Below are 26,624 nucleotides of genomic sequence, written 5' to 3'. Positions count from 1 at the left end.
ATGCATGATGCTACATAAGATATGAATGTTTCCATGACTCATTACACATCATGAACATGAAAACTTTGTCCTGTTGGGATGCTCAGCAGTTGAGTGTCTACCTTCGGCTCAGGGCCTGATCTCTGGGTGCTGGGATCAAGTTCCACATCCAGCTCCCTGTGAGGAGCCTGCTTCTCCCTCTGCCTATGTCCCTGCCTCTCATGAATAAATAAAATCTTTAAAAACAAAAATAACAACAACAACAAAAACCTTTGTCCCGTTGGTCTTTCATGTATCATATACATCATTATGATATATATATCATATATGAATCACTTCACAGGTTACTTCTTGAAAAGAAGCCTTATCTATTTCATCTTTTTATTTCCATTCTAAAAATACTGAAAGCTCACTGAAGTTGCACTCTGTGAAGGAATATTTGGAGAGGAAACACGGATATTGTGCTGTAGGTACTATGGTAAAGGCTGAATACCAAAATAGGACACTTGCTCATTGCCCTTCACTCTCACTTTGTCTTTCCAGGTCCATTAGAGCACCTGCATCCTCTATTTTAGCTCCTTTTCCTAGTGGGAAATGGGAAACGTGTGAAAACGACAGCCGGGCATTTTGGCCCATCGGAGCCAGGAAAAAAAAAAAAAAAAGTTTAAATCGAGCAGGAAGCACTTTCGTTACCACGGACCACCAGGGACCACCAGTGAACTCCATCCGAGCTCGGACACTCACACTCGGAGGGCCCCAGGGCCAGAGCGTCCTCCGGGGCAGGCTGGAGGGGTCTGTGCCACTCCGTCCCCCCTGCCCCAACGGGAATCTTCTGGGAAGGTTTCTGGGCCGGCCTGGGTGGGATGCCCATCTGCGTGAGGTACACACCGACAAACCACTCCTGTCCTAAGTCCTCGGGAGGGAGACCAGGCAGGAAACCCGACGGCTGAACAGTGCGGCCCACCCCACGCCTGCAGGTCACGGGGGCGAAGCAGGGGCGCGGACAAGGCCTCGGGGTGCCCGGTCCACCAGCACGCGGCTGCCGAGTAGCACAGGGCTTCCGGCACGGGGGGCCTCGGGACAGCGCTCACGGGGGGCAGTGCCTGGGGAGCTGCCCCCCGCCGCCTCCCGCGGTCCGGCCCAGCCCGGGCGCTCGCTGACCCCGCCGCCGCCGAGCCCACTCCGTAGGACCTCCCACTTCGCATCCTCCGAGCTGCTCCTCTCACTCCCTCCCGGGCTCCGCTCCCCTCTCCCCGCCCACTCCGCTCGCAGACCAGCGCAGATGCCGGCTGCCTGCAGAGCTGCCCAGAGCCCGCGGAGCCTCCCCGCCACCGCAGGTACGGCCGGGGGCGCCGGGGCGCGGACAGGGGAGCACGACGTGTCCGGGACCCGCGGGGGCGGCGGCGGCGGCGGGGAGGCCCGGGAGCCGCTGCGGGGGGGCGGGAGGCCGGGCCGGGGCAGCGGGGAGCCGGCGACGACCCGGGCCGGCAGAGGCCCGGGGGGGCGGGGGGCGCCGGGGAGGGGGCGCCGAGGGGCTGTGCGTGCGGGGCCAGGACCTCCGTCCCGAATGAGGACACGGGGAGGGCGGAACGCGGGCGGCCGAGCGTGCAGGCCTCGGAGCCGCCCCGAGCGGGCGGACGCCGGTTCGGGCCCAGCGCGCGGCCTCGGGCGTGTAAGGGCGACGCGGAGCCCCACGCGGGCGGGACGGGCGGGGACCGGGCTGCGGAGGGCGGCCTGGAACCACAAACACCAACGCCCACCCGCCACCGCAGGGGGACCTTCGCGCCAACAGAAGTTCTGGCGCCAGGAAATTGCGCGTGGGGGCGGAGCCGCCGGGGGCGGGGCCTGCAGAAGCCCGGGCCGCGGAGTGGGGCCGCGCCGGAGCCGCCGCGGTCGGCGTGGGGCGGGGCCAGAGCGCGGCGCGGTCGGCGTGGGGCGGGGCCAGAGCGCGGCGTGGGGCGGGGCCAGTGCGCCGGCGCGGTCGGCGTGGGGCGGGGCCAGAGCGCGGCGCAATCGGGGTGGGCGGGGCCAGTGCGCCGCCGCGGTCGGGGTGGGCGGGGCCAGTGCGCGGCGCAGTCGGGGGCGGGGCCAGAGCGCGGCGCAGTCGGCGTGGGCGGGGCCAGTGCGCGGCGCGGTCGGCGTGGGGCGGGGCCAGAGCGCGGAGCCGTCGAGGTGGGCGGGGCCAGTGCGCCGCCGCGGTCGGCGTGGGGCGGGGCCAGAGCGCGGCGCAGTCGGGGTGGGCGGGGCCAGAGCGCCGGCGAGGTCGGCGTGGGGCGGGGCCAGAGCGCGGCGCGGTCGGCGTGGGGCGGGGCCAGTGCGGGAGCGCGCTCGGCGTGGGGTGGAGTTGGGCCAGTGCGCGGGCGCGGTCCGGCCGGGGCGGGGCCAGTGCAGCCAGCGTGGGGCGCGGTCTGGGCGGGGGGGGGGAGTGAGCAGAAGCCGGAGATAGGCCGTCAGCAGAGGGGCGGGGCGTGAGGAGGGAACTCGGAGCCCTGACGGGACGTCGGCGGAGGGGCGGGGCCCGGGGAGGCGACCTCGGAGCGGGGACTGGGATGTCAGCGGGGGGCGGGGGGGCGGGTCTGGGGCGCGGTCGGCGGGGGGCGGGGCCTGGGGAGGGCGAGCTTGAGCCGGGCCGGGACGCCGGCGGAGGGGCGGGGCGGGGCGGGGCGGGGCCGGGGCGAGTGCGCGCGCAGCCGCGCCGGGACGTCGGCGCAGGGGCAGGGCGGGGCCGGGGCGCGGTCGGCGAGGGGCGGGGCCGGGGCCGGGGCGCGGCCGGCGCGGGGCGGGGCGTGGGCAGAGTGCGGACGGAGGCAGGAAGAGGCGGCCGCAGACTTTCCGGGTCGGCCCCTCGGTGTGTCCCGCGTCGGCAGGCTGGCGGCTCGCGTCGGTCCGCCGGGACTGGGCGTCCAGGGGAGCCGGCCGCTGCCGCCTGCCAGCGGGGGGCTGCGCCGGGCGGTTCCAGGTGAGACGTGGAGCCCCGAGGCCTCCCGCGCGCGCGCCGAGGTCCACCCGCCGGGGATCCGGCCGCGTCGGGCCGGCGGGGGCAGCCGGGCCGGCCGGGGCTTGGGCACCGCGCCGGTCGGGTCGGGTCGCGAAGTCTCCGGTTGCTGCAAGTTGGCGCGTGGGCGGCCGCGGCCGGGGCCGTCGGAGAAGTGCGCCGTGTTCCGATCAGTGGTTTTGTTTTGTTTCTTAGTGTTTCTTGTCGAGTTAGGGCGATGAGGCTTGCAGAGCGGCTCCTGCTTGGGAAACGTGTGGATTTCGGTTTTAGTTAATGAAAAATTAATTTTTCAGTCTCCGGGGACACGCGATACGGGTGCTTATTGTTTCCCATTGTTGACCTTAAGAGTAAGACCAGTGCAGCGGACGAGGTAACTGGGTTATGTGGACGGAGACGAGTGCGGCCCGGGACGAACGGGCTGCGGAGGGACGGCGGGCGAGGAGGGGAACAAAGGACAGGCGTGTTTTTTAAGGAGAAAAGGGGTAAGTTGGGAAGGGTTCTGTGAACTTCCAGTCCATTGGAGGAAACGGGGCGTTTGAAGTGTGCCGGCGCCTCATTGGCGGAGCTGCGGTCCCGAGCGGGGGTGGGGGTGGGGGTGGGGGTGGTTGGGAGAGGGACCTGCGGTGCCCCGGGGGCGCGGGCCGCCTGCTCCCTGCCGGGGCCCGGGGCGGGGGAAGGGGAGCCTGCTCCGGCCGCGCGGCCGGGGTCCCGCCCACGTGGGGGCCTGGCTGGGACCTGTTCGCAGCCTGAGCGTGAGAAACAATAACCAGAGATTGGGTATTCAAATTTTAGGAGCTTCGTCTATGCCCTTAATAAAGTTTTTTGCATGGAGACGTAAGTTCATATTTTCTGTTTCCTTTGGAAAGTGTGACGTTTATGCCGGTTGGAATTTGTCAATACCAGAACTGCAACTGTTGATGCCAAGGAGATACCCTTCTGGCTTTCTCAGAATTTTTAAGTTATTTTTATTTAAGATTTTATTTATTTATTTATTCATGAGAGACACAGGCAGAGGGAGAAGCAGGCCCCATGCCGGGAGCCCGACGTGGGACTCGATCGCGATCGCGGGTCTCTAGGATCACGCCCCGCCCAAAGGCAGGCGCTAAACCGCTGAGCCACCCGGGCTGCCCTCAAAATTTCTAAGTTAATTTAATGTTAATGTTTGAACTGAGATCAATTGAGAATTTGGAAGATACTTTAGGCAGTGGAACGGTCAGCACTCGAGTGCCTGTGCACAAGGGAGCGGGGGCACCTCCCAGTGTCCAGATCTTCCTCGCTCTCAGACCTGCGGGAACGGGGACTCCCCAGGAGGAGCCCGGACTCACACCGTTGGTGGTCAGGTGGCCCTGACGTTTGCAGTCTCCGTTTTACTTTTTCTTCATCCTGTCTCTGCTTACACAGCAGTGACGTGATCGTAGCCTGTGTAACCCATCCAGCCACTTCCTCCACTTTGAGTTTTTTTTAAATAAAGCTTTGATTTTTTTTTTTAATTTTTACTTATTTATGATAGAGAGAGAGAGAGAGGCCTCTGACCTCTGAGCCACCCAGGCTGCCCCTCCACTTTGAGTTTTATATAGAATATGGACAGGGGAGGGATCCCTGAGTGGCTCAGCGGTTTAGCACCTGCATTCGGCCTGGGCATGATCCTGGAGTCCCGGGATCGAGTCCCACGTCAGGCTCCCTGCATGGAGCCTGCTTCTCCCTCTGCCTGTGTCTCTGCCTCTCTTGCTCTCTCTTTGTGTCTCTCGTGAATAAATAAATACAATCTTTAAAAAAAAACTTAAAAAAAAAAAAGAATATGTACAGGGGAGTCTCCATCACATGGAGTGAGACCTCTTGGGTCTGTATTGGGTGCCTATCTCCCTGTGACAAACTTGAGCCCATAAGGTGGGTGTCTGAGTAAAGCACACTCTGTGTACCGTGTCTCTGAGTCTGTTTCCTTGGATCCCTTTTTCAAGAGAAAATCCATCCCTACATAAGCAGTGTTTGTTATGTGGAAATTACTCTTTGAGGTTATAAATTACTTCATATAATCATGGGAATTTTGCCTTATGCATGGGCTTTCTCGTGGGTGTCAACAGGGGACAGTGTAGGGACTTGTTATTCTCTTACTGTTTTCTGAAATGAACACTGCTTATGTTCTATCAGATAAACACCCAGTTTCCCTGGACTGCTAACTTTAAGGACAGAAGGAACCAGCAGTAGGAAGCCAACTGTCTCACACTCAATTTAAATATCTTTAATTTTTATCTTTTAATAACTGAGAGGGGTAAATATAAGGAGCCCAGTCTCAGCAGTTTTATCTTAACACTTCCATCCATTTTCCTTTCACAAAGAAACTTCCCTATGGTCTTTTGTTTGCCAAAAAAAATACACAAACGGATTTTAATACTTGTTTGCCAGAGCTGAACAATGAACAAAAATGAGATTTAATAAATATTAAAACCTGGGTGGTTAATTGTCACCAGAGGGATGTTAACTGGGACTCTCACTGCTGCAGTACACAGACCACCTGCTAATTCCTGACAGGCTTGCCTCACCCCAGGGCATTTGCACTGGTCTCCCCAGGCCTCTTCATGAATAACTGCCAGCAGCACTTTTCAGACTACACAAATGTTGCTTTATCAGCCCTGCATTCTCTGAACACTTTTTTTTTTTTTTCTCTGAACACTTTTTAAAGAAATTTTTATTATTTATTTATTTTATATTTAAAGATTTTTATTTATCCATTCATAAGAAGAGAGAAAGGGATAGAGACATAGGCAGACAGAGGAGCAGGCTCCCTGTGGGGAGCCCCAGGTGGGATGTGGTACTCTAGGATCACGCTCTGAGCCAAAGGCGGACTCTCAACCGCTGAGCACCCAGCCATCCCTCGGAACACATTTTTAAAACACTTTTTCTTCCCTAACAACAAATATTTATTCAGCTCTTTGTATTTACAATTTATTTAGCTCTTTGTGCCTACAACTTATTTTTTAAATCTGTATTTTTAAAGATTTTACTTATTTATTCATTTATTACTTATTTTATTCATTTATTCATTTAAGATTCTATTTATTTATTCATGAGAGACACAAAGAGGGAGGCAGAGACACAAGCAGAGGGAGAAGCAGGCTCCATGCAGGGAGCCCGATGCTGGACTCAATCCCAGAACTCCAGGATCCACACCCTGAGCCAGAGGCAGATGCTCAACTGATAAGCCACCCAGGTCTCCCAAGTTCTGGGTCTTGAATCCATATGTCTGTGGCCTATTGCCCCTGCCATTCTACAGAGTGGATGCCATATTAGCAGGCATGAAAACAACATTCATCTCATTGTCCCATCTCCGTCAGAGCTCTTGGGTGACCAGGCACATTGTCAAGGAGTAGTAATATTTTGAAATGAATCTTCTTTTGAGCAAAATGTCTCAACACTGAACTTAAAATATTCAGTAAACCATGTCGTAGGCAGATGTACTGTCACCCAGGCTGTATTGTTCCATTTATATATAGGGCGCAGGCAGAGTAGATATAGCATTCTTCTGAAGGGCTCTAGGATTTTCAGAATGGTAGGTGGGCATTGGCTTCCACTTAAGAGTCACCAGCTGCATTAGCTCCTAACAGGAGAGTCAGCCTGTCCTTTGAAGCTTTGAAGGTAGGTGTTGACGTATCTGAAAGTCCTAGATGGCATCTTCTTTGTTTGGTCTACACTAATGATCTGTTAGTTGAGTGTAGCTACCTTCCTGAATTCTCTGAGCTAGATCTTCTGGAGGACCTGCTGCAGCTTCTCCATCAGCATCTGCTGCTTCATTCACCTTGTGCTTTCATTTTTTTTTTTTTTTTTAAGATTTTATTTATTTATTCATGAAAGAGAGAGTGAGGCAGAGACATAGGCAGAGGGAGAAGCAGGCTCCATGCAGGGAGCCTGACATGGGACTCGATCCTGGGTCTTCAGGTTCAGGTCCTGGGCTGAAGGCAGTGCTAAACCACTGTGATACCAGGGCTGCCCTACCTTGTGCTTTCATGTGATGGAGGTGGCTTCTTTCCTCAGTCCTCACCAGTCACCCTCTGCTGGCTTCAGACTTTTCTTCTATAGCCTCCTCACCTCTGTCAGCCTTCACAGAACTGAATTCAGATGGGGCTTTGCTCTGGGTGAGGTTTTGACTTGGGGAATGTTGTGTTCCATCCAGACTCTTCAGACTTTCTCCATATCAACAATAAATCTGTTTCCCTTTCTTAGCATCCACCTGTTCACTGGACTAGCGCTTCTAATTTCCTTTAAAAACTCTTCCTTTGAATTCATAGCCTGGCCAGCTGTTTGGCACAAGAGGCCTAGCTTTTAGCCTGCTTTTTGATATATCTTCACTATTTTTTTTTTTATTTTTTTTATTTTTTTTATTTTTTTTTATTTATGATAGAGAGAGAGAGAGAGAGAGAAAGGCAGAGACATAGGCAGAGGGAGAAGCAGGCTCCATGCACCGGGAGCCCGATGTGGGATTTGATCCTCAGTCTCCAGGATCACACCCTGGGCCAAAGGCAGGCTCTAAACCGTTGCGCCACCCAGGGATCCCTTCACTATTTTTTTTAAAAAGATTTTATTTACTTATTCAGAGAGAGAGAGAGGCAGAGACACAGGCAGAGGGAGAAGCAGTCTCCATGCAGGGAGCCCAGTCTGGGACTCGATCCCTGGTCTGCAGGATCACACCCTGGGCTGCAGGCGGCGCTAAACTACTGCGTCACCGGGGCTGCCCTTCTCCACTAAATTTAATCATTTCTAGCTTTTGCTTTAAAGTGACACACATAGGGCAGCCCAGGTGGCGCAGCGGTTTAGCGCCGCCTGCAGCCCAGGGTGTGATCCTGGAGTCCCGGGATCAGGTCCCACATCAGGCTCCCTGCATGGTGCCTGTTTCTCCCTCTGCCTGTCTCTGCCTCTCTCTTTGTGTGTGTCTCTATGAATAAATAAATAAAATCTTAAAAAAAAAATAAAGAGACACATAGGACTCTTCACTTGAACACTTAAGAGGCCAGTGTAGGGTTATTAATTAGCCTGATGTCAATATTGTTGTGTCTCCTGGAATAGAGGCCCAAGGAGAGGGCAAGAGACGGGAGAGCAGCAGGTAGTGGAGTGGTCAGAACACATTTATTGGTCAAGTTAGCCATCTTATATGGGCACAGCTCATGGCACCCCAAAACAGTGGCAGTAGTAACATCAAGGATCATGATAACAAATGTAATAATAACAAAAACATTCGAAATATTGTGAGAATTACCAGCATGTGACATATAGATGACAAAGTGAGTTAATGGTATTGGAAAATGGCAGCTGTCAACATGGCACTGCCACACACCTACGTAAAGATAACTGTGTCCAAAGTGCACTAAGTTGAGGTGTGCCTGTAGTTAGGACCTGGAGGGGAAGGAGTTCTCTGTCCTTCCAGGCCCAGGACATTGCCCTCAGTATGCCCTCCTGCTCATCTCCAGGCAGATGAAACTTATATGCAGACTCTTCTCTTCTTCCATTAGCCCTGGGCAAAGAGAAAGCCCATCCAACACAGATGTCTTTAGGTCAGATTGATTGAAATCCTAATGACTAATACTTGACATGCATCAAAATACTACACGTTCGAAGTGTAAATTATACTGTTAGTGTTATTTTTCCCATAAATAGAGTGTTTCAACTATCTTTTAATAATACAAAAATGTTTATAAGTCTCAGGACCTATCTCAATAAAAGAACAAATTACTTCTGAAGAAAATGATCAGGCAATATGTTTTCATTATAGGCAGAAGCAGTTGATTCCAGAAAGAAGTTTGTCTTTTTTTTTTTTTTTTCTCAGTGTATTTGTATCGAATATAAAAGCAAGCCTATAATAACTGTGAGTATTGCTTTTATAGCAAGTATTTAAGGTAATGGAGGACTACTCAGTTTCCATGGTTCTCTCATATCCTCCTGTCTTGACCAGCCTGCTCACTCTGCAGTGTTCTTGAGGCAACAGTGACCTCTCTTCGTCAGAGAGGCGTGTGTGCTGTGGGAGACTCTGAACAAGGCTTGTGCCAGACACCTAGTTATGCTAGAGGAAAAAAAGGATAAATTGTCAAGCTCCGTGTTGTTTAAAGGCTAATTTAGCAGATACAATTTAAAGAAATTAAAAAGAAAAACCTGTGTATATAATCCTAAAGGATATCCATCCTATTCTTTAAGAGAACTCTTGTGTAAAATACAGATATTTTAGTTAATTTTTTGAAAATTTATTTGAGCAAAGTCTTAATATATACTCATGGAGGGATGCCTGGGTGGCTCAGCGGTTGAGTGCCTCCCTTAAGCCCAGGGTGTGATCCTGGAGCCCTGGGATGGAGTCCCACATCAGGCTCCCTGTATGGAGCCTGCTTCTCCCTCTCTCTCTCTCTCTGTGTTTCTCATGAATACATAAATAACCCCCCCCCCCCAAAAAAAAAAAAGAATACATACCCATGAAGGTATGAATAAGTTTGGAGATTTTGTTTCCCCCACCCTGGTAACAACTTGTGTAAATTGCTGAGACCAGCAAAACCTTCTGTGGCCCAGGAGCTGGGAGCAGAGCACAGTCCGGTAAGCCACATGGACGAGCTAGGGCAGCATCTAGAGGATTTCGGGGCCTGAAGATTGTGGCAGGTCTCAAGGTCCTACTTCAAGGTCACTGAGAAAGCATGGAAGAAATTAGACCTGGAGAGTGTTGGAATCAATTTGTGTTTGTAAGTGAAATCAGTCCCACCCAGTCCCACTGGGGATGGGAGAGGTCGCTGCAGGTAGAGCTCTGTAAACTCTTCAACAACCAGGTTTAGAGGGTCATGCACCCCACTTCCAAGGGGACCCTTACCCCATGTATCTCTTCATCTGACTGTTCATTTTTGTCCTTTTTTTTTTTTTTTTTTTAAAGATTTTATTTATTTATTCATGAGAGACACAGAGAGAGAAAGAGGCAGAGACGTAGGCAGAGGGAAAAGCAGGCTCAACGCAGGAAGCCCGATGCAGGGCTCGGTCCTATGTCCCCAGGATCACACTCTGACCCAAAGGCAGACGCTTAACTACTGAGCCACCCAGGCGTCCCCATTTTTGTCCTTTATACTGAGCTAGTAAACCTAAGGAAAGCTTTTCCTAAATTCTGTGAGCCATTCTAGAAAATTACCAAACCTAATGTGAGGGGTTATGGGAAGCCCTGGACTTGCAGTGTGCTCAGCAGAAGTGTGGGTAGCTGGGGCATTACCTTTGTGGCTGGTTTGTGGCTATTTCATCACCCTGAAATAGAGGAAAGCTTGTGGGATCTGATGCTGACTCCAGGAAGACACTATCAGAGTTGGACGCAACCCTAGGACACCCAGTTGCTGTCAGAGAATTCGTTACTGGTGTGAAAGAAAAAGGACTACTTATTCGAATTTTGGATTTTGAGAACTGTGACTGCTGTGTGTTACAGGGTATTGATCATTAAATGGGTGGAAGAAATGGATGTATTAGGGAGATAAGGCAAAACAAAATAGGATCTTTGTTACCTGATTTTTTTTAAAGATTTTATTTATTTATTTATTTATTTATTTATTTGAGAGAGAAAGAGAACATGAGTGCAGAGGTGGGGGGGAGAGGGAGAAGCAGGCTTCTTGCTGAGCAAGGAGTCTGATGTGTGGCTTGATTCCAGGACCCCAGGGTCATGACCTGAAACAGAGGCAGACACTTCACTGATGTAGCCACTCAGGCACCCCGACCTCAGATATCTTTGAGTATAAGCCATATAACCAGGCATTAGGACAGTTGGGACACAATTGCATTTTCTTGTCCTAGATACATGGGAAAAGGAGTAAATGGGGATTGGAATGGACAGTAACAGTGATGGATGGCATGGGGGTGGAAGACTGCAGGTGGACTCAGCTGTGGGAGGAGTGACTCTGGTGGGAGGAGTGACTCTGAACTCAGGCTGAGAGGAGGGAAAGCAGGTATTGCTAGATGGTCTATGTGTCTTGATGTGACAGGGGCACTCCTATTCTACCTAGGAGTCATTTATACCCCTGAAGAGGACCATGTTTACAGATCGGAGCTTGGGAAGCAGACCAAAAATCAAGCACTAGCTGTATCATTCTTTAGCCATGTAATTTCATCATATTACTGAAGCTTTCTGAAACTGCATTTAATGCCATTTGTTAAATAAGTAAATGTTTTAGTTATCTTAGGCTTCTGTAACAAAATACCACAGACTTACTTGGTGGCTTAGACAACACATTAAATTTTCACAGTTCTGAATCCTGGAAAGTCCCCAGACCTAGGTGTCAGCAGATGGAGGACTTGGGGATGGGCCATTTCTAGGCTTGCAGAAGCCTGGCCCTCAGTGCCAGTGTGGCAGAGAGAGAGCTGTGCTCTGTTGCCCTGATAGTGACACCAGTTTCTTCATAGGAGCCCTGCTCCATGACCTCATCTAAACCAAATTAGCTCCCAAAGGCCTCACCTCTCCACCTACCATCATCCCGAGAATTAGGGTTTTGACAGATGGATTTGCTTGGGGCTGGAGGGGACAAGGGGGTTTAGTCCATAACAGTAAATATACCAAAATGAGCAGGGTCTAAGTATTAAGTAAGTGAATGTGCTTAAATTTTCAAGCAGAGAGTCCTATTTCTTAAACTTTAATTTTGTCTTACTAATTTCCTGGACTCTAGGTATAAAGAGGGGAGTTAAATCTACTTTTGTTTGTGATATAATGTCATTTTCCCGTTTTTATACAATTAAGTACTAGCAAATTTGGTAAGAATTCAAGTTTGCCAAACTTTTATTTTATTTTATTTTATTTTATTTTATTTTATTTTATTTTATTTTATTTTATTTTATTTAAGATTTTACCCACTTATTCATAGACACACAGAGAGAGAGGCAGAGACACAGGCAGAGGGAGAAGCAGGCTCCATGCAAGGAGCCCAATGTGGGACTCGATTCGGGGTCTCCAGGATCACACCCCAGGCTGCAGGTGGCGCCAAACCGCTGCGCCACCAGGGCTGCCCTTTTTATTTTTTAAAAAGTTTTACTTATTTATTCATGAGAGACAGAGAGAGGCAGAGACATAGGTAGAGGGAGAAGCAGGCTCCCCGTGGGGAGCCCCATGCAGGACTCGGTCTTAGGACCCCCGCTGGATCACAACCTGAGCCAAAGGCAGATGCTCAACCACTGAACCACCAGGTGCCCCCCAAGAAACTGTTTTAAAGAGACTAAATCACTTGTCCAGGGTCCCCCTGTAGTAAATGACAGTGACCGTCTGTGAAGAACCCAAGCGTGTCTGCCTCCTGAGGGTGCCGATGGGCCAGGGCTTCATTAGCAAACAGATGGCCTTCCAAGTGGGTGACTTGCAGTGAAATTAATAAAGGGACTATTTTATCCCAGGACCCCAGGATCATGCCCTGAGCCAAAGGCAGACGCTTAACTGCTGAGCCACACAGGCATCCTTATTTATTTATTTTAAAGATTATATTTTTTTGGAAGAGAGTGCAGATGGAGGTGGGTGAGGAAGAGGAAAAGAGAGAAACAGACTCTGCTGAACCCCACGCAGGGCTGGACTCAGGAGATCATGACCTGAGCCAAAATCAGAAACTTTACGGACTGAGCCACCAAGGCACCCCCATAAAGTTTACCAGAACTTTAAAATACAGATTTATGAAATGCTGGGGTGTTGTTTGTGCTGATGATTAGTGTAGGATGGTATTCTAGTTATAACTTTACTAAATGTTAGATTGAACAAATATATTTCCCTGTGAGTCCCCTGCATTCTACATTTTCTAAGCAGGGACTTTTAGGTTTGCAGTTCAGGGAAGGAATTAAATAACCCTACAAAAAAGTTTCTGGGTAACTTATAAATTCAATGATTTTCATTTCCTTGTGTGAAAATAGAAAGGAATGTTCGTATTTTATTTACTAGCATTGGTAGTCAAAGCCTTCTCACTTGAGATCCATGCAGATGTGAGAGTTCTCCCACTTGTCTGAGGGCCATGGCGTGTTCCTGAAAGGGGGTTGGGAGGTTGCATGCAGGTGCATCGGGATTTTGTGGTCAGGGTCTCTGGTAAGACTGGAGTCTCTTGGCTTCTCTCTCCTTGCCCAGCTTTTCCTCCTAACTTCTTGGACTGTCCGTGAGTGGGGAGATCCAGAGGAGGCGAGGTGGTGGCTGAATTCCTGAGAATGCAACTGCAGGTGAGTAGAGATGTGATCTTTCTGTGGATATAATACCTCTGTTGCCAGTGGACGGGAAGGCTTCTCTTGGCCTGAGACTTCTCCGTGTATCCAGGCAATGTTAGGATCTAGGCTCTACTTAATTCTCAGGACTCAGGGATACTTCTGTGTAGTCCGGGATTGATCAGGAAATCCTTTCCCTTCCAACAGTGACACTAGTATATCTCATTCTCTATTAAGAGTGTCCTTGCAGAAAAGAAATTTGCATAGTTTTTCTCTCCATTGTATAGACTTAGTTGAGAAATAGTTTACTCATTCATCATCGTCGCACATAGGCATGTGGTGGTGGGGTGACAGATGAGCAGGGGCAGGGGTTTACGGTCCGCCCATGAGGGGACAGCTGTACCTGCAGGGGAGCTGTGCCGTGGCCCAGAGAACTTGAGAAACATCTGCGGAAGAGAAGATAGAAGAAATCATTATTTCCTCTCAATACTTACTAAAGTTTTAATAATACATACTTGAATTAGTTTGGAAACTAACGGAGATGACTATAATCTTCTCTACTACCTTATCCCTCTTACCTATGTTCCCTCTTTGTGATTAAACTTTGTTAAAATTAGAAACCCAAGAACAGTGCCCAGGGAGTAATTTTTTTTTTAAATTTTATTTATTTATTCATGAGAGACACTGAGAGAGGCAGGCAGAAACATAAGCAGAGGGGGAAGCAGGCTCTATGTCAGGGAGCCCGATGTGGGACTCGATCCTGGGACCGCGGGACCATGCCCTGAGCTGAAGGCAGACGCTCCGCCGCTGAGCCACCCAGGCGTCCCTAATTTTTAAAAATTAACTGCGCGTTTGGCAGAATGTGTGTAGAAATTGTGGTAAAATTTAGATCCTGAAACGATTTTTGAAGGACCAAGAGAGGTCAGAACTAACCAAGAGGATTTTATTGCCTTTGAATAGAAAAACAGGATTAACATCCAGAGAACTGCTACCACGAGAATTGGTGTTAAGAATGGAGAGCTCGCTGCCAGAGGGATCACTCTGGGGCTGTCCTTCAGAAGAGCCATCTCAGGAGTCCCACGCTCTCCTGCAGGACCTGTCTGCCTTCATAGACTCTAAAGAACAAGTGAGTTCTGTAAGATGACAGATCCTCACCCTGCTGACCGTAGGTTCTTTGTCATTGTTGTCATCCTGGAGAGTGCTGGGCATTGCTTCATGATTCTCTACCTGTTAATATGAACGGACCTATCACGAGTATGTGTTCAGTGTTTGCTGTAAAAAAAGTGTCTGCACATTAGTTCTTTGAAAATCTCAACATCACTATTGATAAATTTTTTTAAGTTGTTTTTTTCCCCATTAACTTCTACAAATGTGGGGCTCAAACTCCTGACGCTGAGATCAGGAGTCACATGCTCTTCCAACTGAGCCAGCTAGGTGCCCATTGCTACTGTTTAATCTAGGTTATAATCACTAACCACTAACTAGGAATTCAAAATTTCCAGTTTATTGGGAAATTGCCAGGTTCTTTCACATTGAGATTACTGTATAATGAAGTAATTGTGTGCTTACTGTGTATTTCTGTTTGAATGTGTCTGAAAGACACAGGGCAGACCAGCATGGGAGTTTGAACCACAAATGGAGTTTGACCTTTCTTTTCTTCTTTTTTTTTTATTTTTTATTTTTTAATTTTTATTTATTTATGATAGTCACACACAGAGAGAGAGAGAGGCAGAGACACAGGCAGAGGGAGAAGCAGGCTCCATGCACCGGGAGTCCGACGTGGGACTCGATCCCAGGTCTCCAGGATCGCGCCCTGGGCCAAAGGAAGGCGCAAAACCGCTGCGCCACCCAGGGATCCCCTTCTTTTTTTTTTTTAATTTTTTTTTTTTAATTTATTCATGATAGTCACACAGAGAGAGAGAGAGAGAGGCAGAGACACAGGCAGAGGGAGAAGCAGGCTCCACGCACCGGGAGCCCGATGTGGGATTCTATCCCGGGTCTCCAGGATCGCGCCCTGGGCCAAAGGCAGGCGCCAAACCGCTGCGCCACCCAGGGATCCCGAGTTTGAACTTTCTATACATAGCTCCCCCTTTGCCATAATGACTATCATGGTGACAGTTCTCCCCCAGGGATTACTAAATATGGCCCTGTTGAAACCCAGTATCTGTGATATTTTAGGACTCTGTGACCTTCAAAGATGTAGCTGTAGACTTAACCCAGGAAGAGTGGACCCTGATGGATAGGTCCCAGAGAAAGCTGTACATTGATGTAATGCTGGAGAATATCACTCATCTGGTCTCCGTAGGTGAGTCTGTCACCGTGTCTGTTTCTTAGTTTATCAACCCTGTGTCCAGGACAGCTTTCCTGCATTCTAATGGCTCTCTACTCTAACTTGTTCTTCTGTAGCACTTCTGACTAGATGGAATATGTCATTTTCTTCATTTTCATCCAGTATGTTTTTTTTTAATTCATCAAGTATGTTAATAATATGAATTTAGGCTTCTTGGCTATAATTGTGTATCTTTCTACTGTACTTTATCCAAGACCCAGAACAGTCTTGGGAATACAATGAATATTTTTTGAATGAATAAATAAATATCTGAAATATTTTCCGCTCTGGGAATTATGGTGAAGCCTGAGCACAGGAGAAAATCTAACATCTTGTATCACCTTCCATGTAAAACTACAGAATATTCTCGTGGAGCTTATGTTTATTGTATTCCTTTGAAAATACTGTTAACCCCCTTATGAGGACGTTTCCTTCTGGATGCACACTCCGAGCCTTCTGCTGCCTTCTGGCTTAGGTGGGAGTATGAGCCGCCAGAGGTCTTTGCTGATGTGACCTGATGCTTCCACAGCACTTCTACGTGCTCCTGGTGTTTGTCCACAGTAGCTTGTACTGTCGAATGCTATGCACCGTTCTCCACGCAGAAGTACAAACTCACGTATTGTTCTCCCACTGATACAGGCTGTCAGTTCTTCCAGTCAGATATGATTGCCCAGTGGGAGCAAGGAGGGGAGCTGTGGAAGGAAGAGAGAGGACTGGCCCAAGGCTGGGGTCCAGGTGAGCTTTGGACACTCATGCTCAGTGCAAGATGGCTCGTGAATGTGTGAGTGGGATCTCACGGATGTCAGTGCACGGGTCCCTGAGTGAGTGGTAGCTTCAGAAAACCGAGCGGCCAGTGGGACTGCATTCCTCAGATTGTGTCATTATGTGTCACATGTCAGTTTCTCTTCATGTATCTACACTTACATTTGACTTCAGGGAAGCAATGATCCTGTCCTTAATGGAAGTAAAATTTCACATTGTGGTCTTTGTCATGAGTTCTGGTCTCTCTTTTTCTAATGCTTTATATTCATATTCTCTACAATAGCCCATCATTATTTTTTTTTCTTTAAATTAAACATTGACTTTTTTTCTCTAATTGATATTATTCTAAAATGTATGTCTATTCACCAGTATATTCCTCAATTTGACATTATTTGGTCATGCAGTGGTCAGTGTTTGGAACACATTTATATGGGTCTTGTGTGCTTTTCAACACATTAATTCCCCTAATCTATTTAAGATATTTCTTAGTTTTATTTATTATCTTCAGTTATTTCAGGCTTGGAAAACAGCTATCAAAAGCAAGAAATAATATCTATGGAAGACATCTGCAGGGAGGATGCATCTAACTACAAGACAATAATAGTAAGTTTCACAAGGACACGCCTCCTATCTATATGTTAAAGGCTTGGGGGTGAGATAAGTTAACAATTCAGAATAGTTACATATTGTCACAGAATGTGGTTTCAAATTTAAATCTGGGGACAAAATTAGCTTGGATTTGAACTTCAAGTGGCTCTGCTAAAAGAATAATTGTATAACTTTGGTATATTTGCATTCATGATATCTTTAAAATACTTAGCTCTCTGTTAAAGATGCTGCCAAGGTGTTCTAAACAAAAGATTCATGGCAGCCTGTTTCAAAGGGAAAAAACACTTCCTTGATACTATAAAAATCTGATAGAAACAGAAAGAAGAGAGGGGAAATCTGTGCATAGACAAGGGTAGTAGTGAGCAGTAAAGGAGAATAGGACAGAGTTTGGTCAGATGGGGTGCTTACAGCATCCAACCCCATGAGCTGGGGAAGCCCCCTGCACACACCTGGGCTGGAGTCTCCATGGAGAGACCTGGGTGGAGCATCCTCCTCCTCAGGTGAGACTTTACCCCTGACCATCCTCACTGTGGCCATATTTATGGGGCCAGTGATGGGGTCTGAGGTTAAACAAGTGTTCCTGCAGTGCTTAGTGAGCTGCATTTGTGTTGTCATGTCTTCACATCTTCAAGAAGCCCATTGCCTCCCCTCCTGGATTCTATTCTGGGCATCCAGACCAGAAGGACCAGTTCTGACCGGGTGGCCAGCTGATGGCCACTAAGCAGGTCCCCGAGGTCACTTATGTAGCATGAGTCTCACACATAACACGCTTTAGCCTGCCTGTGTCCATGGAGGTCGGGATGGTGGGTTATGCAGGACACATCACAGAAACCTCCGTTGATATGATCTATTTGTTCTTTGAGTTGTCATGCATAATAAGACACCAAATGTACCCACAAGGCACTGTTTACACATCTGCAAATCCAACAATGTATTATAAGTACGATGAAGTTCATTATAAGTAAAGCATCCTTTAGATCCCTCCCTAATGGGGTAACTAGTCAAATAAACTATAGGAAGTATTGATTTGATTAATTCACAGTTGGTAGTGAAAATTGGCATTGTCACAAGCAGAGATTCCTTTTTTTTTTTAAGCTTTTTTTTTTTTTTTTAAGATTTAATTTATTTACTCATGAGAGACACCAAGAGAGGCAGAGACACAGGCAGAGGGAGAAACGGGCTCCGTGCAGGGAGCCTGACCTGGGACTCGATCCTGGGTCTCCAGGATCATGCCCTGGGCTGAAGGCGGCGTTAAACTGCTGAGCCACCTGGGCTGCCCGCAAGCAGAAATTCTTGTTTAAAACTGACATCAGTGGGAGTTTGTTTTCTCAGTTTTACACACATATGTTCACTGTCATCATTCAAGGTGATGGCCATTAATCCTACAGTGAAATTACAGTTACCTCGACAAATTTGGTCATTGTGGTTATGAAAATGTCTGATACATGTTTTGGAAGTAAATCTCATCTTCATCGTGATACCAGCATATTGGTACTACATGTAAAGAACAGTTGGTCCAACAGGACAGGATCAGTGGTTGTCCTGCTTCAGTAGAGAAGCCTCGGCTTGAGTCTTCAGGGTCCAAGGGATAGCGTGTCCAGGCAATGGGAAAGCATGGGATCCAAATTTACATCCAGAGTCACAGAGGGAAACCTATTAAAGGAATACAATACTGTTATTGTAGCATCTCCTCCTTGAACAGTTACCTTAGCGGGAGAGGGGATGTAGTTATGTGGCTTTGTAAGGTCGTCAAGCACCTGAATGAATATTCTATCATATTAATGGTGCTGGAAGGGTTTTGCATATTGCTTACTTGGAAATTAAGGGTCTTCATCTACCCTAATGGAGTTTCATTTTGACCAATATGTCTCTTGTGTAACATTTTAGCCTCAGTTAAATAACTTCCATTTTGATGAAGAGACCTCTTCTAATTTTTTAAGTTGTTATATAAGCAGTCCATTTATCTGTTTCATCAAGTCAGCCACCTGGGGTCAATAGGGAATATGATAAGTCCATTCAGTATTAGAAGAGGCAGCAAAAGCTTTTAAACTACCTATCAAGTGGGAGCTATTATCATTCTGGATCTGAATATGGACGTCATAATATAATAGTCTCTAAGATTTTGATAGTATTTTTTGGGGGGATGTGGGACAAATGGGCAAGCTATTAAATACCCGAAAAAGTGTTCACTGCCATACAAATATATTGACAACCTCGGAAGGGGGTACTGGCCCCATATGATCTATTTGCCAAATTTGGACAGGGAGTCTTCCTTTCTGTATCTGTCCTTTTTACTGTTGTGGAAATTTTTTTTTTTTTTCTTAAAGATTTTATTTCATGAGACACAGAGAGAGGCAGAGACATAGGCAGAGGGAGAAGCAGGCTCCATGCAGGAAGCCCGATGTGGGACTTGATCCCAGGACCCTGGGGTCACGCCCTGAGCCAAAGGCAGATGCTCAACTGCTGAGCCACCCAGGCATCCATCCCACCGTTGTGGAATTTCTTGCTTGGCCAAATCTGACAAGTTGGATGTTTTACTGTGGTTTCTTTTATGGCATCCCGAGTGATGAGTATGCCAGAGTCCTGGGCCCACCTGTATAGCCTGCTTTACCTAAGTGTCTGCTTTTCTCCTGCGTCCATTGTGCCAGTCTGGTGTCAGTCACAGGTTCAATTCTATTTGCTGTGATTTGGGCTAGTGGGTCAGCTACTTTGTTGGAGATCTGCTCTGTGGAGGTGAGCACACTGAGGATCTACGTGGAAAACAGTAATTTTATTTATTTATTTATTTTGAAAACAGTAATTTTAGTATTTGGGGTCCATTGCCAGGTATCTTCCCATAGGAGTCTTCAGTAAAAACTAGTAACTAAATTGTGGACTCTTATACCAGAATTCTTTGGATGGCAAATTTATGAGTCAATTAAGCACAAAGCATATTTAAAAAAAGAGTCAAATATTCTTAGTTTCTCTGCAACAAGAAGTTAAAAGTGCAACCTTTATGTTCAGTAATCAATACTTTAGCACTTTATCCTGTTTGGAAAAGACCTAGATTTCCAACGAATTCAATCCCATTTTATCATCCAAGCAAAACCTGGAAGTTTCAGGTTATCAGAGACTTTGAAAGCTATCTTAACAATTATCCATGAAAACTTTGGGACAGAAAATTAACCATTATTTTAAGTCATCTTTTTGCCAACAAATTGCAACAGAGATAACATGGGCTTATTTGTCCTTTGTTAAAACTTTATTACAAAAGATCTCTAGAATAGTTAGAGCATTTACCCAGACAGCATGACCTGAGGCTTATTTTTTGTTTGACCGTGTTTTTCAAGTAACATACAAAATAAAAGGCCTCCTTGGTTAAAAAGATTTCATTTACAATTGAAATCTTGGAAAGTTTCTTAAAACCCTACAAAGTTTTAAAAGTACATGTCTAAGTTGGATTATAGATCTTTAAAGACCTGATAAAGCCAAAACATAGAAACTGGTTTTTCTGAGCAGACAGAGAAGACATCTGTTTATAAAGTACAGACCAATAATTCAAGAAACTTTGTTTTTGAACAGAGGGAAAAACAGAATTTTAATTTTATACTTTTAAAATCCACTCATTTCTATCTTAATCTGTCCTACCACACATAAATTCATTTCCAAGGATTTCCCTTCACAAACCATCTACAAATTTACTTAGCTTTCAGAGTTTGTCCCAAGCCATTTCTCCCCAAGCAACTAGTCTCATCCAGGACAAAATTACCATCTTTTACCTTCAACAAAAATACATTCCCATTCCTTATGTCTATTTTATATATCCCCTACTTTTCTTCTTCTTCTTCTTCTTCTTCTTCTTCTTTCTTCTTTCTTCTTTCTTCTTTCTTCTTTCTTCTTTCTTCTTCTTTCTTCTCTTTCTCTTTCTCTTTTTTTTTTTTTTTTTTTTTTTAATTTATTATGGTAGTCACACAGAGAGAGAGAGGCAGAGACATAGGCAGAGGGAAAAGCAGGCTCCATGCACCGGGAGCCCAATGTGGGATTCGATCCCAGGTCTCCAGGATCGCGCCCTGGGCCAAAGGCAGGCGCTAAACCGCTGCGCCACCCAGGGATCCCCTATCCCCTACTTTTCTACATACAGAATCATTTTCATTATTTCTACCAATCTTAAGGTCTGTAATGTTTTGTGAGCTTTGGGTAAAATCTCTTTTGAAATTGCCAGAGAGGGACACCTGGGTGGCTCAGCAGTTGAGCATCTGCCTTTGGCTCAAGCGTGATCCTGGGATCTGGGATCGAGTTCTGAATCAGGCTTCCTGATGGAGCCTGCTTCTCCCTCTGCCTGTGTCTCTGCTTCTCTCTCTGTGTGTCTCTCATGAGTAAATAAATAAAATCTTAAGAAAAGAAAAAAAAAAAAAAGAAACTGCCACAGAGTATAGCAATGGATTTAGATGTATTCCAATGTATTCCACCTTTTTCTTAAACTTCATTTAGCACAATATCTTGTATTTGACATTTCTTCATGAGGAATTCTTTTCTCAAAGTTCTCAGAAAAACTCTTATATTCTGCCTGGTGATGCTGTAGGTGCCACCATCAGAGAGGCTGAGGCTCTCTGGGGCAAGCTTCTTTGCCATCATTGCTCCAGTCTGTACTGGTCTCATCATCATCCTAGATGTTGCCATCCACGTGTCAGTGTCCCACTTTAGGCCCAGCAGAAGCAGTAGCTGCGTGCACTTGTGTAGTGTTCCATCTTCCCTCTCCTCTTTTACTTAGACTTGGCCACCTCTGTGGTTGCTTTTTGTGCCATGTACTGGTGGGTGTGAACTTGGTCAGGATGAACATAAGTCTGACATTGAAGGATGGCCATCCTAGATTATAAATCAGATATTTTCTTTTCTAACTGTAGTTTTTCCTCCTGCACTGAGCACAGGGTTTTAGTATTATTCTCCTGTAGACTGTTAAACAGCATCCCCAGTGTGCTAGGAATGACATCATGTTTCCCAGTTACCGTCCACAAAGCATCTATGAGCTGGAGAGGCCTGGGTGGAATGTCCTCTTTTCAGGTGTAACTTTACCCCCTGACCATCCCCACGAGGGCCGTATTTATGGGGCCAGTGATGGGGTCTGAGGTTAAACATGTGTTCCTGCAGTATGGAATGAGCTGCATTTCCATGTTGTCATGTCTTCACATCTTTAAGGAACCTGGATCATGTGTGCTTGCCTCCCTTCCCAGATTCCATTCTGGGGGGCCAGCCCAGCGTGGAGCAGGAGGGAATGCAAGACAGACTTATAGTCCTGGGTGTCCAGACCAGAAGGGCCAATTTTAACCGGGAAGCCAGCTGATGTCCACTAAGCAGGCTCCCGAGGTCAGTCATGTAGCACAAGTCTCACAACCTGCTTTAGCCTGCCTGTATCCATGCAGGTGGGGCTGGTGGGTTATGCAGAACACATCACAGAAACCTCCATCCATAAAATACACAAAGGCAAAAATGTTTGTGAATGCAGGAGGTGAATATCCCATGTGCATATATGTAACCTGGTGAAGGTTTTAATTAGAGATGATGACTGAATGGTCAGCTTGAAATTCATATGTAGAGTGTTGAATGGATGAATGTTTGGGAGAAGTCCTATAACAGTCTGTCATCTCTTTCCCAACAGCAGAAATGTCACTCAGGAGAAGACCCCTTTGCACATATTGGGTATGATGGAGTTTTCACTCACCCCTACACATTGACTCAGCATGTTTTAACTCACACTGGACAGAGACCCTATAAATGGAGTGAATGTGGAAAACCTTTCAGTCATAGAAATGACCTATATAGACACCAGAAACCTTATATGGAAGGCAAACTTTATAAATGTAACGAATGTGAGAAATATTTCCATAATAGAAGAAAGCTTTGCATACACCAGAGAATTCACACGGGAGAGAAACCCTATAAATGTGATGAATGTGGAAAACATTTCAGTCGAAACTCCCACCTTCGTTCCCATAAAATAACTCACACGGGAGAGAATCCATTTGTCTGTAATCAGTGTGGGAGTCATTTCAGGTATTTTTCATCTTTAACTAGACATAAGCATATTCATTCTGGAGAGAAGCCTTATGAATGTCATCTGTGTGGAAAAGCCTTTGTTCAAAGCTCTTATCTTAAACAACACGAGAGAACTCATACTGGAGAGAAACCATATAAATGTCTCCTATGTGGAAAAGCCTTTGTTACAAGCTCCAATCTTAGAGAACATGAGAGAACCCATACGGGAGAGAAACCATATAAATGTCATCTATGTGGGAAAGCTTTTGTTCAAAGCTCTTGTTTTAGACAACATGAGAGAACCCACACTGGAGAGAAACCATATAAATGTCATCTGTGTGGGAAAGCCTTTATTACAAGCTCTTGTCTTAAAAAACACGAGAGAACCCACACTGGAGAGAAACCATATAAATGTCTCCTATGTGGAAAAGCCTTTGTTACAAGCTCCAATCTTAGAGAACATGAGAGAACCCACACTGGAGAGAAACCATATAAATGTCCTCTATGTGAAAAAGCTTTTGTTACAAGTTCTAATCTTCGAGAACATGAGAGAACTCACACTGGAGAGAAACCATATAAATGTCATCTATGTGGAAAAGCCTTTGTTACAAGCTCTTGTCTTCGAGAACATGAGAGAACTCACACTGGAGAGAAACCATATAAATGTCCTTTATGTGGAAAAGGCTTTGTTACAAGCTCTTGTCTTAGAAAACATGAGAGAACCCACACTGGAGAGAAACCATATAAATGTCCTCTATGTGGGAAAGCCTTTGTTACAAGTTCTAACCTTAGAGAACATGAGAGAACTCATACTGGAGAGAACCCATATAAATGTCCTCTATGTGGAAAAGCCTTTGTTGAGAGCCCTAATCTTAGAGAACTTGAGAGAACTCATGCTGGGGAGAACCCATATAAATGTCCTCTATGTGGAAAAGCCTTTGTTACAAGCTCTTGCCTTTGAAGACACGAAAGAACTCAACTCTAAATGCAGTAAATGAACACAGAAGAGCCTTCAGCCACAGCTCAAACCAATCCCAGAACTCCTAAATGGGGGAAATTCTATGGCCATATTCATTATGGAAGTGCTTTCATTTCTAATTTATCATTACAGAACATGAGTGAACTCCATTTGGAGGAACCTTATATTTATAATAAAGGAGGAAGAGACATTAGATGATCTCCGGATGTAGGATGCAGAAGAAAATTCACTATGAATAATCTAACCTCCCTAAAATGGGAAATTACACAATTACAGATGGAGGTCACTCTAGTAGAATAGCAAAAATTAATGCTGGAGAGCTTATTCATTGTAATATGCATGGAAAAAATCTTTATTAGTAGAAAAACTTGTAGGCATGTGAAGTTTCACACTCTGTAGAATAGAGAATGAATGGAAGTCTTCAGTGATTTTTAATTCTTTAGTCAACATGCAATTTTCTCACACTGTATATATGCCATTGCTAAAATCAGATGAAAGGTTAGAGTTTGCATCAGAAATTCCCAACTAGGAAAAACATATCAAGAATGAACAACATAAACAACAGTTTAGACGTTATAGTTTTGCCTAATGGCTTATTATAAAAGTGTAAGAAACGTGGGATTATTACATCTGGGAATTCTAAATGCAGGATTTTGTGACAATAATGGTTTTTTTTTTTTTTTTTTTTTAAACTAGTACTTAGAAATGCATATGAAGCAAAGTTGTTGCTAGAAAATCCATTACGTTGGTCAGGTCCTATTTTCCATACAGCAATAATTATGATTGGGTTCAACTAGAAATAACTTTGAATATTAACTGTAAAACAACACAGAATGATGTGTCATTACAACATATTGTTAACCCTGTATGTAGATCTTGATGAATTAAATATTGATACATGGATAGTTTGTGACTGATTTTCGCTTAAATTTTCATTTTAAAACGCTATTATTGGGATGAAGGGTATAACAGAACAATAAGGAGGGCCAGTTCAACAGCAGGACATAACATCTGTAAATATTTGCATCCAACATAGGAACACCAATATATAGTAGCACCTGGGTGACTTAGTGAGTTAAGCGCCTGGCTTTGGCTTTGGTCATGGTCTTGGGGTCCTGGGATGGAGCCCTGTATTAGGCTTTCTGCTCAGTGGGGAGCCTCCTCCCTCTCTCTCTGACCCTCCTGCACTCTTGCTCTCGCTTTTTCTCAAAATCTTTTAAATATATAAAAAAGGAACACCTATATATATGAAATATATAAATAGCTAAAGAGAGAAACAGCAATACAGTGATAGAACGGGGAATTTATTATTTATTTTTTTAGAAGGGGGACTTTAATACACGTTTTCATCAATGGATAAATCATTTAGGCAGAAAATCTGTAAGAAAACAGACTTCAGTGACACATTAGATCAGATGGACTTCACAGATGGATCCTCAAGACTCCAACAGCAGCGGAATGCATCCTTTTGTCAGGTGCACATGAGACATTCTCCAGGATTGAGCATATGTTAGGACCTGTCAGGACCATTGGAAAGTTGCTTTCTCTCTTAACCAAGCCACGTAGCTGCCCTATTTCTCATAAAAACCCATGGTTTTCACTCTTTAGGTGGGACACTTCTGGTTATTGCTTGAGTCTGTGCTCCCCAAACTGTAATCATTAATCCCAAATAAATGCGCATCTGTCTGCCTCTCATTGCAGTGCTTGTTTTCAGGGTGGCAGAGTGGACAAGAATATTTGCCTTCCTCTCTTGGCCAGGCACTACAGTGTGAGTTCTGGAGGAGCTGACCTGGGTGCTGGAATCTCCAGCAGTTTCAGGGACTTGTTTGTAGCTCCAGAGAGTCTGCTCATGCTGTGCATGCCACAGAAGGCCCATCAACATACCACCCACGAAACTTGTGGAGATCATCTCTGTACCCTTCTAGATTCTTGGCTCTGACCACCACCACCCCTCTTCCCTTGCCCATGGGGTCAAGGCCACAGAGGGACAAAATGATGGTCAGGGATTTGAGGCGGGGAAGGAGAGGATCCCCGGACAATAACAGCTGAAAGGGGGCTCTAGGGACCAAGTGCAGACCTCATGGGTACTGGGACCTGATGGTTGGGGGGAGGAAGGATATCAGGAACTGCTGCCCTGCGGAGAACAGGTGCTGGTGTTGAGTTTAGGGGAGGGTGGAGGGGTGGGGATGGGTGAAGGAAGGCTGATGTTTGTTACCAGCAGGACCAGTTGAGGAAATGAAGGTGAGAGCATGGAAATAAAGAGGCCAAGAGAAAAGGGCCAAGGCAGGGTGAGGCAAGTAAACCAGGAAGAGCACACTCCCAGGAAACCTCAACAGTAGGATTCTGAGAGGCAGAAAAGTCACCAGATCTACCTCCTTGGGTGCCAGGTTGGGGAAGAGTGATGTGAGCAGAAAGGAGAGGACTTCCCTAGGTGAGAGTTTAGGCCAGAGGCTGTTGCTTTGTGAAGAGGCAACAAGGACTTTGGGGTCCATTATAGTAAAATTGAGCAGCAAGAAGACCCATGATCTCACATTTCTGAGGTGCTAGCGCCCAGTAGAGGAGAAAGTGGCCCAAGTCCATAGAAGCTCAAACAACTTAATTACAGTCATCTTCAGATTTTATACCTTTATGCTTTTGTAAATGCTTATATTTTAATTACATTGACTAATTGCTAACAAGTATAATTGAGTTACATGACCTTGAATTCTCTGAATGCGATACATTTAATAGCTATTTATCAGCTTTTTTTTCTGTTTATTTTTTAAAGATTTTATTCATGAGAGAGGCAGAGACCTAAGCAGAGA

The 26,624-nt window shown here is 46.3% G+C and overlaps 1 protein-coding gene and 1 long non-coding RNA gene across 4 annotated transcripts in view; one reads left to right on the top strand and one right to left on the bottom strand.

Moving 5' to 3' along the window:
• The first annotated feature begins 1,159 nt into the window (after window positions 1-1,159).
• Window positions 1,160-24,723, top strand: LOC144296100 (uncharacterized). Its single transcript, XM_077868966.1, has 7 exons — window positions 1,160-1,316; window positions 13,059-13,147; window positions 14,090-14,255; window positions 15,308-15,434; window positions 16,098-16,193; window positions 16,729-16,823; window positions 22,465-24,723. The coding sequence occupies exons 3-7, from the start codon at window positions 14,142-14,144 to the stop codon at window positions 23,800-23,802; spliced, it is 1,770 nt and encodes a 589-aa protein (XP_077725092.1). The 5' UTR covers window positions 1,160-1,316; window positions 13,059-13,147; window positions 14,090-14,141; the 3' UTR covers window positions 23,803-24,723.
• The window catches only part of LOC144296101 (uncharacterized), a 30,822-nt gene continuing 16,925 nt past the window's right edge, over window positions 12,728-26,624 (bottom strand). For 2 of the 3 annotated variants that reach the window (XR_013363228.1, XR_013363232.1), the window contains one exon: window positions 16,741-18,482. This is a non-coding gene — a long non-coding RNA (uncharacterized LOC144296101). Of the gene's footprint in view, window positions 13,576-16,740; window positions 18,483-26,624 lie in introns of those variants that run through there. The other variant, XR_013363229.1, reaches the window with a different exon arrangement.

The sequence above is a fragment of the Canis aureus genome, chromosome 24 (genome assembly GCF_053574225.1).
Source record: "Canis aureus isolate CA01 chromosome 24, VMU_Caureus_v.1.0, whole genome shotgun sequence".
Taxonomy (NCBI): Eukaryota; Metazoa; Chordata; class Mammalia; order Carnivora; family Canidae; genus Canis; species Canis aureus.
This window is presented reverse-complemented; position numbering and strand designations above follow the sequence as displayed.

Coding starts and splice junctions, on each gene's coding strand:
- LOC144296100 (XM_077868966.1), top strand. CDS start 14,142: ATGGAGAGCTCGCTGCCAGAGGGATCACTCTGGGGCTGTCCTTCAGAA. Junction 15,435..16,097: donor CACTCATCTGGTCTCCGTAG/GTGAGTCTGTCA, acceptor CCACTGATACAG/GCTGTCAGTTCTTCCAGTCA. Junction 16,194..16,728: donor GGCCCAAGGCTGGGGTCCAG/GTGAGCTTTGGA, acceptor TATTATCTTCAG/TTATTTCAGGCTTGGAAAAC.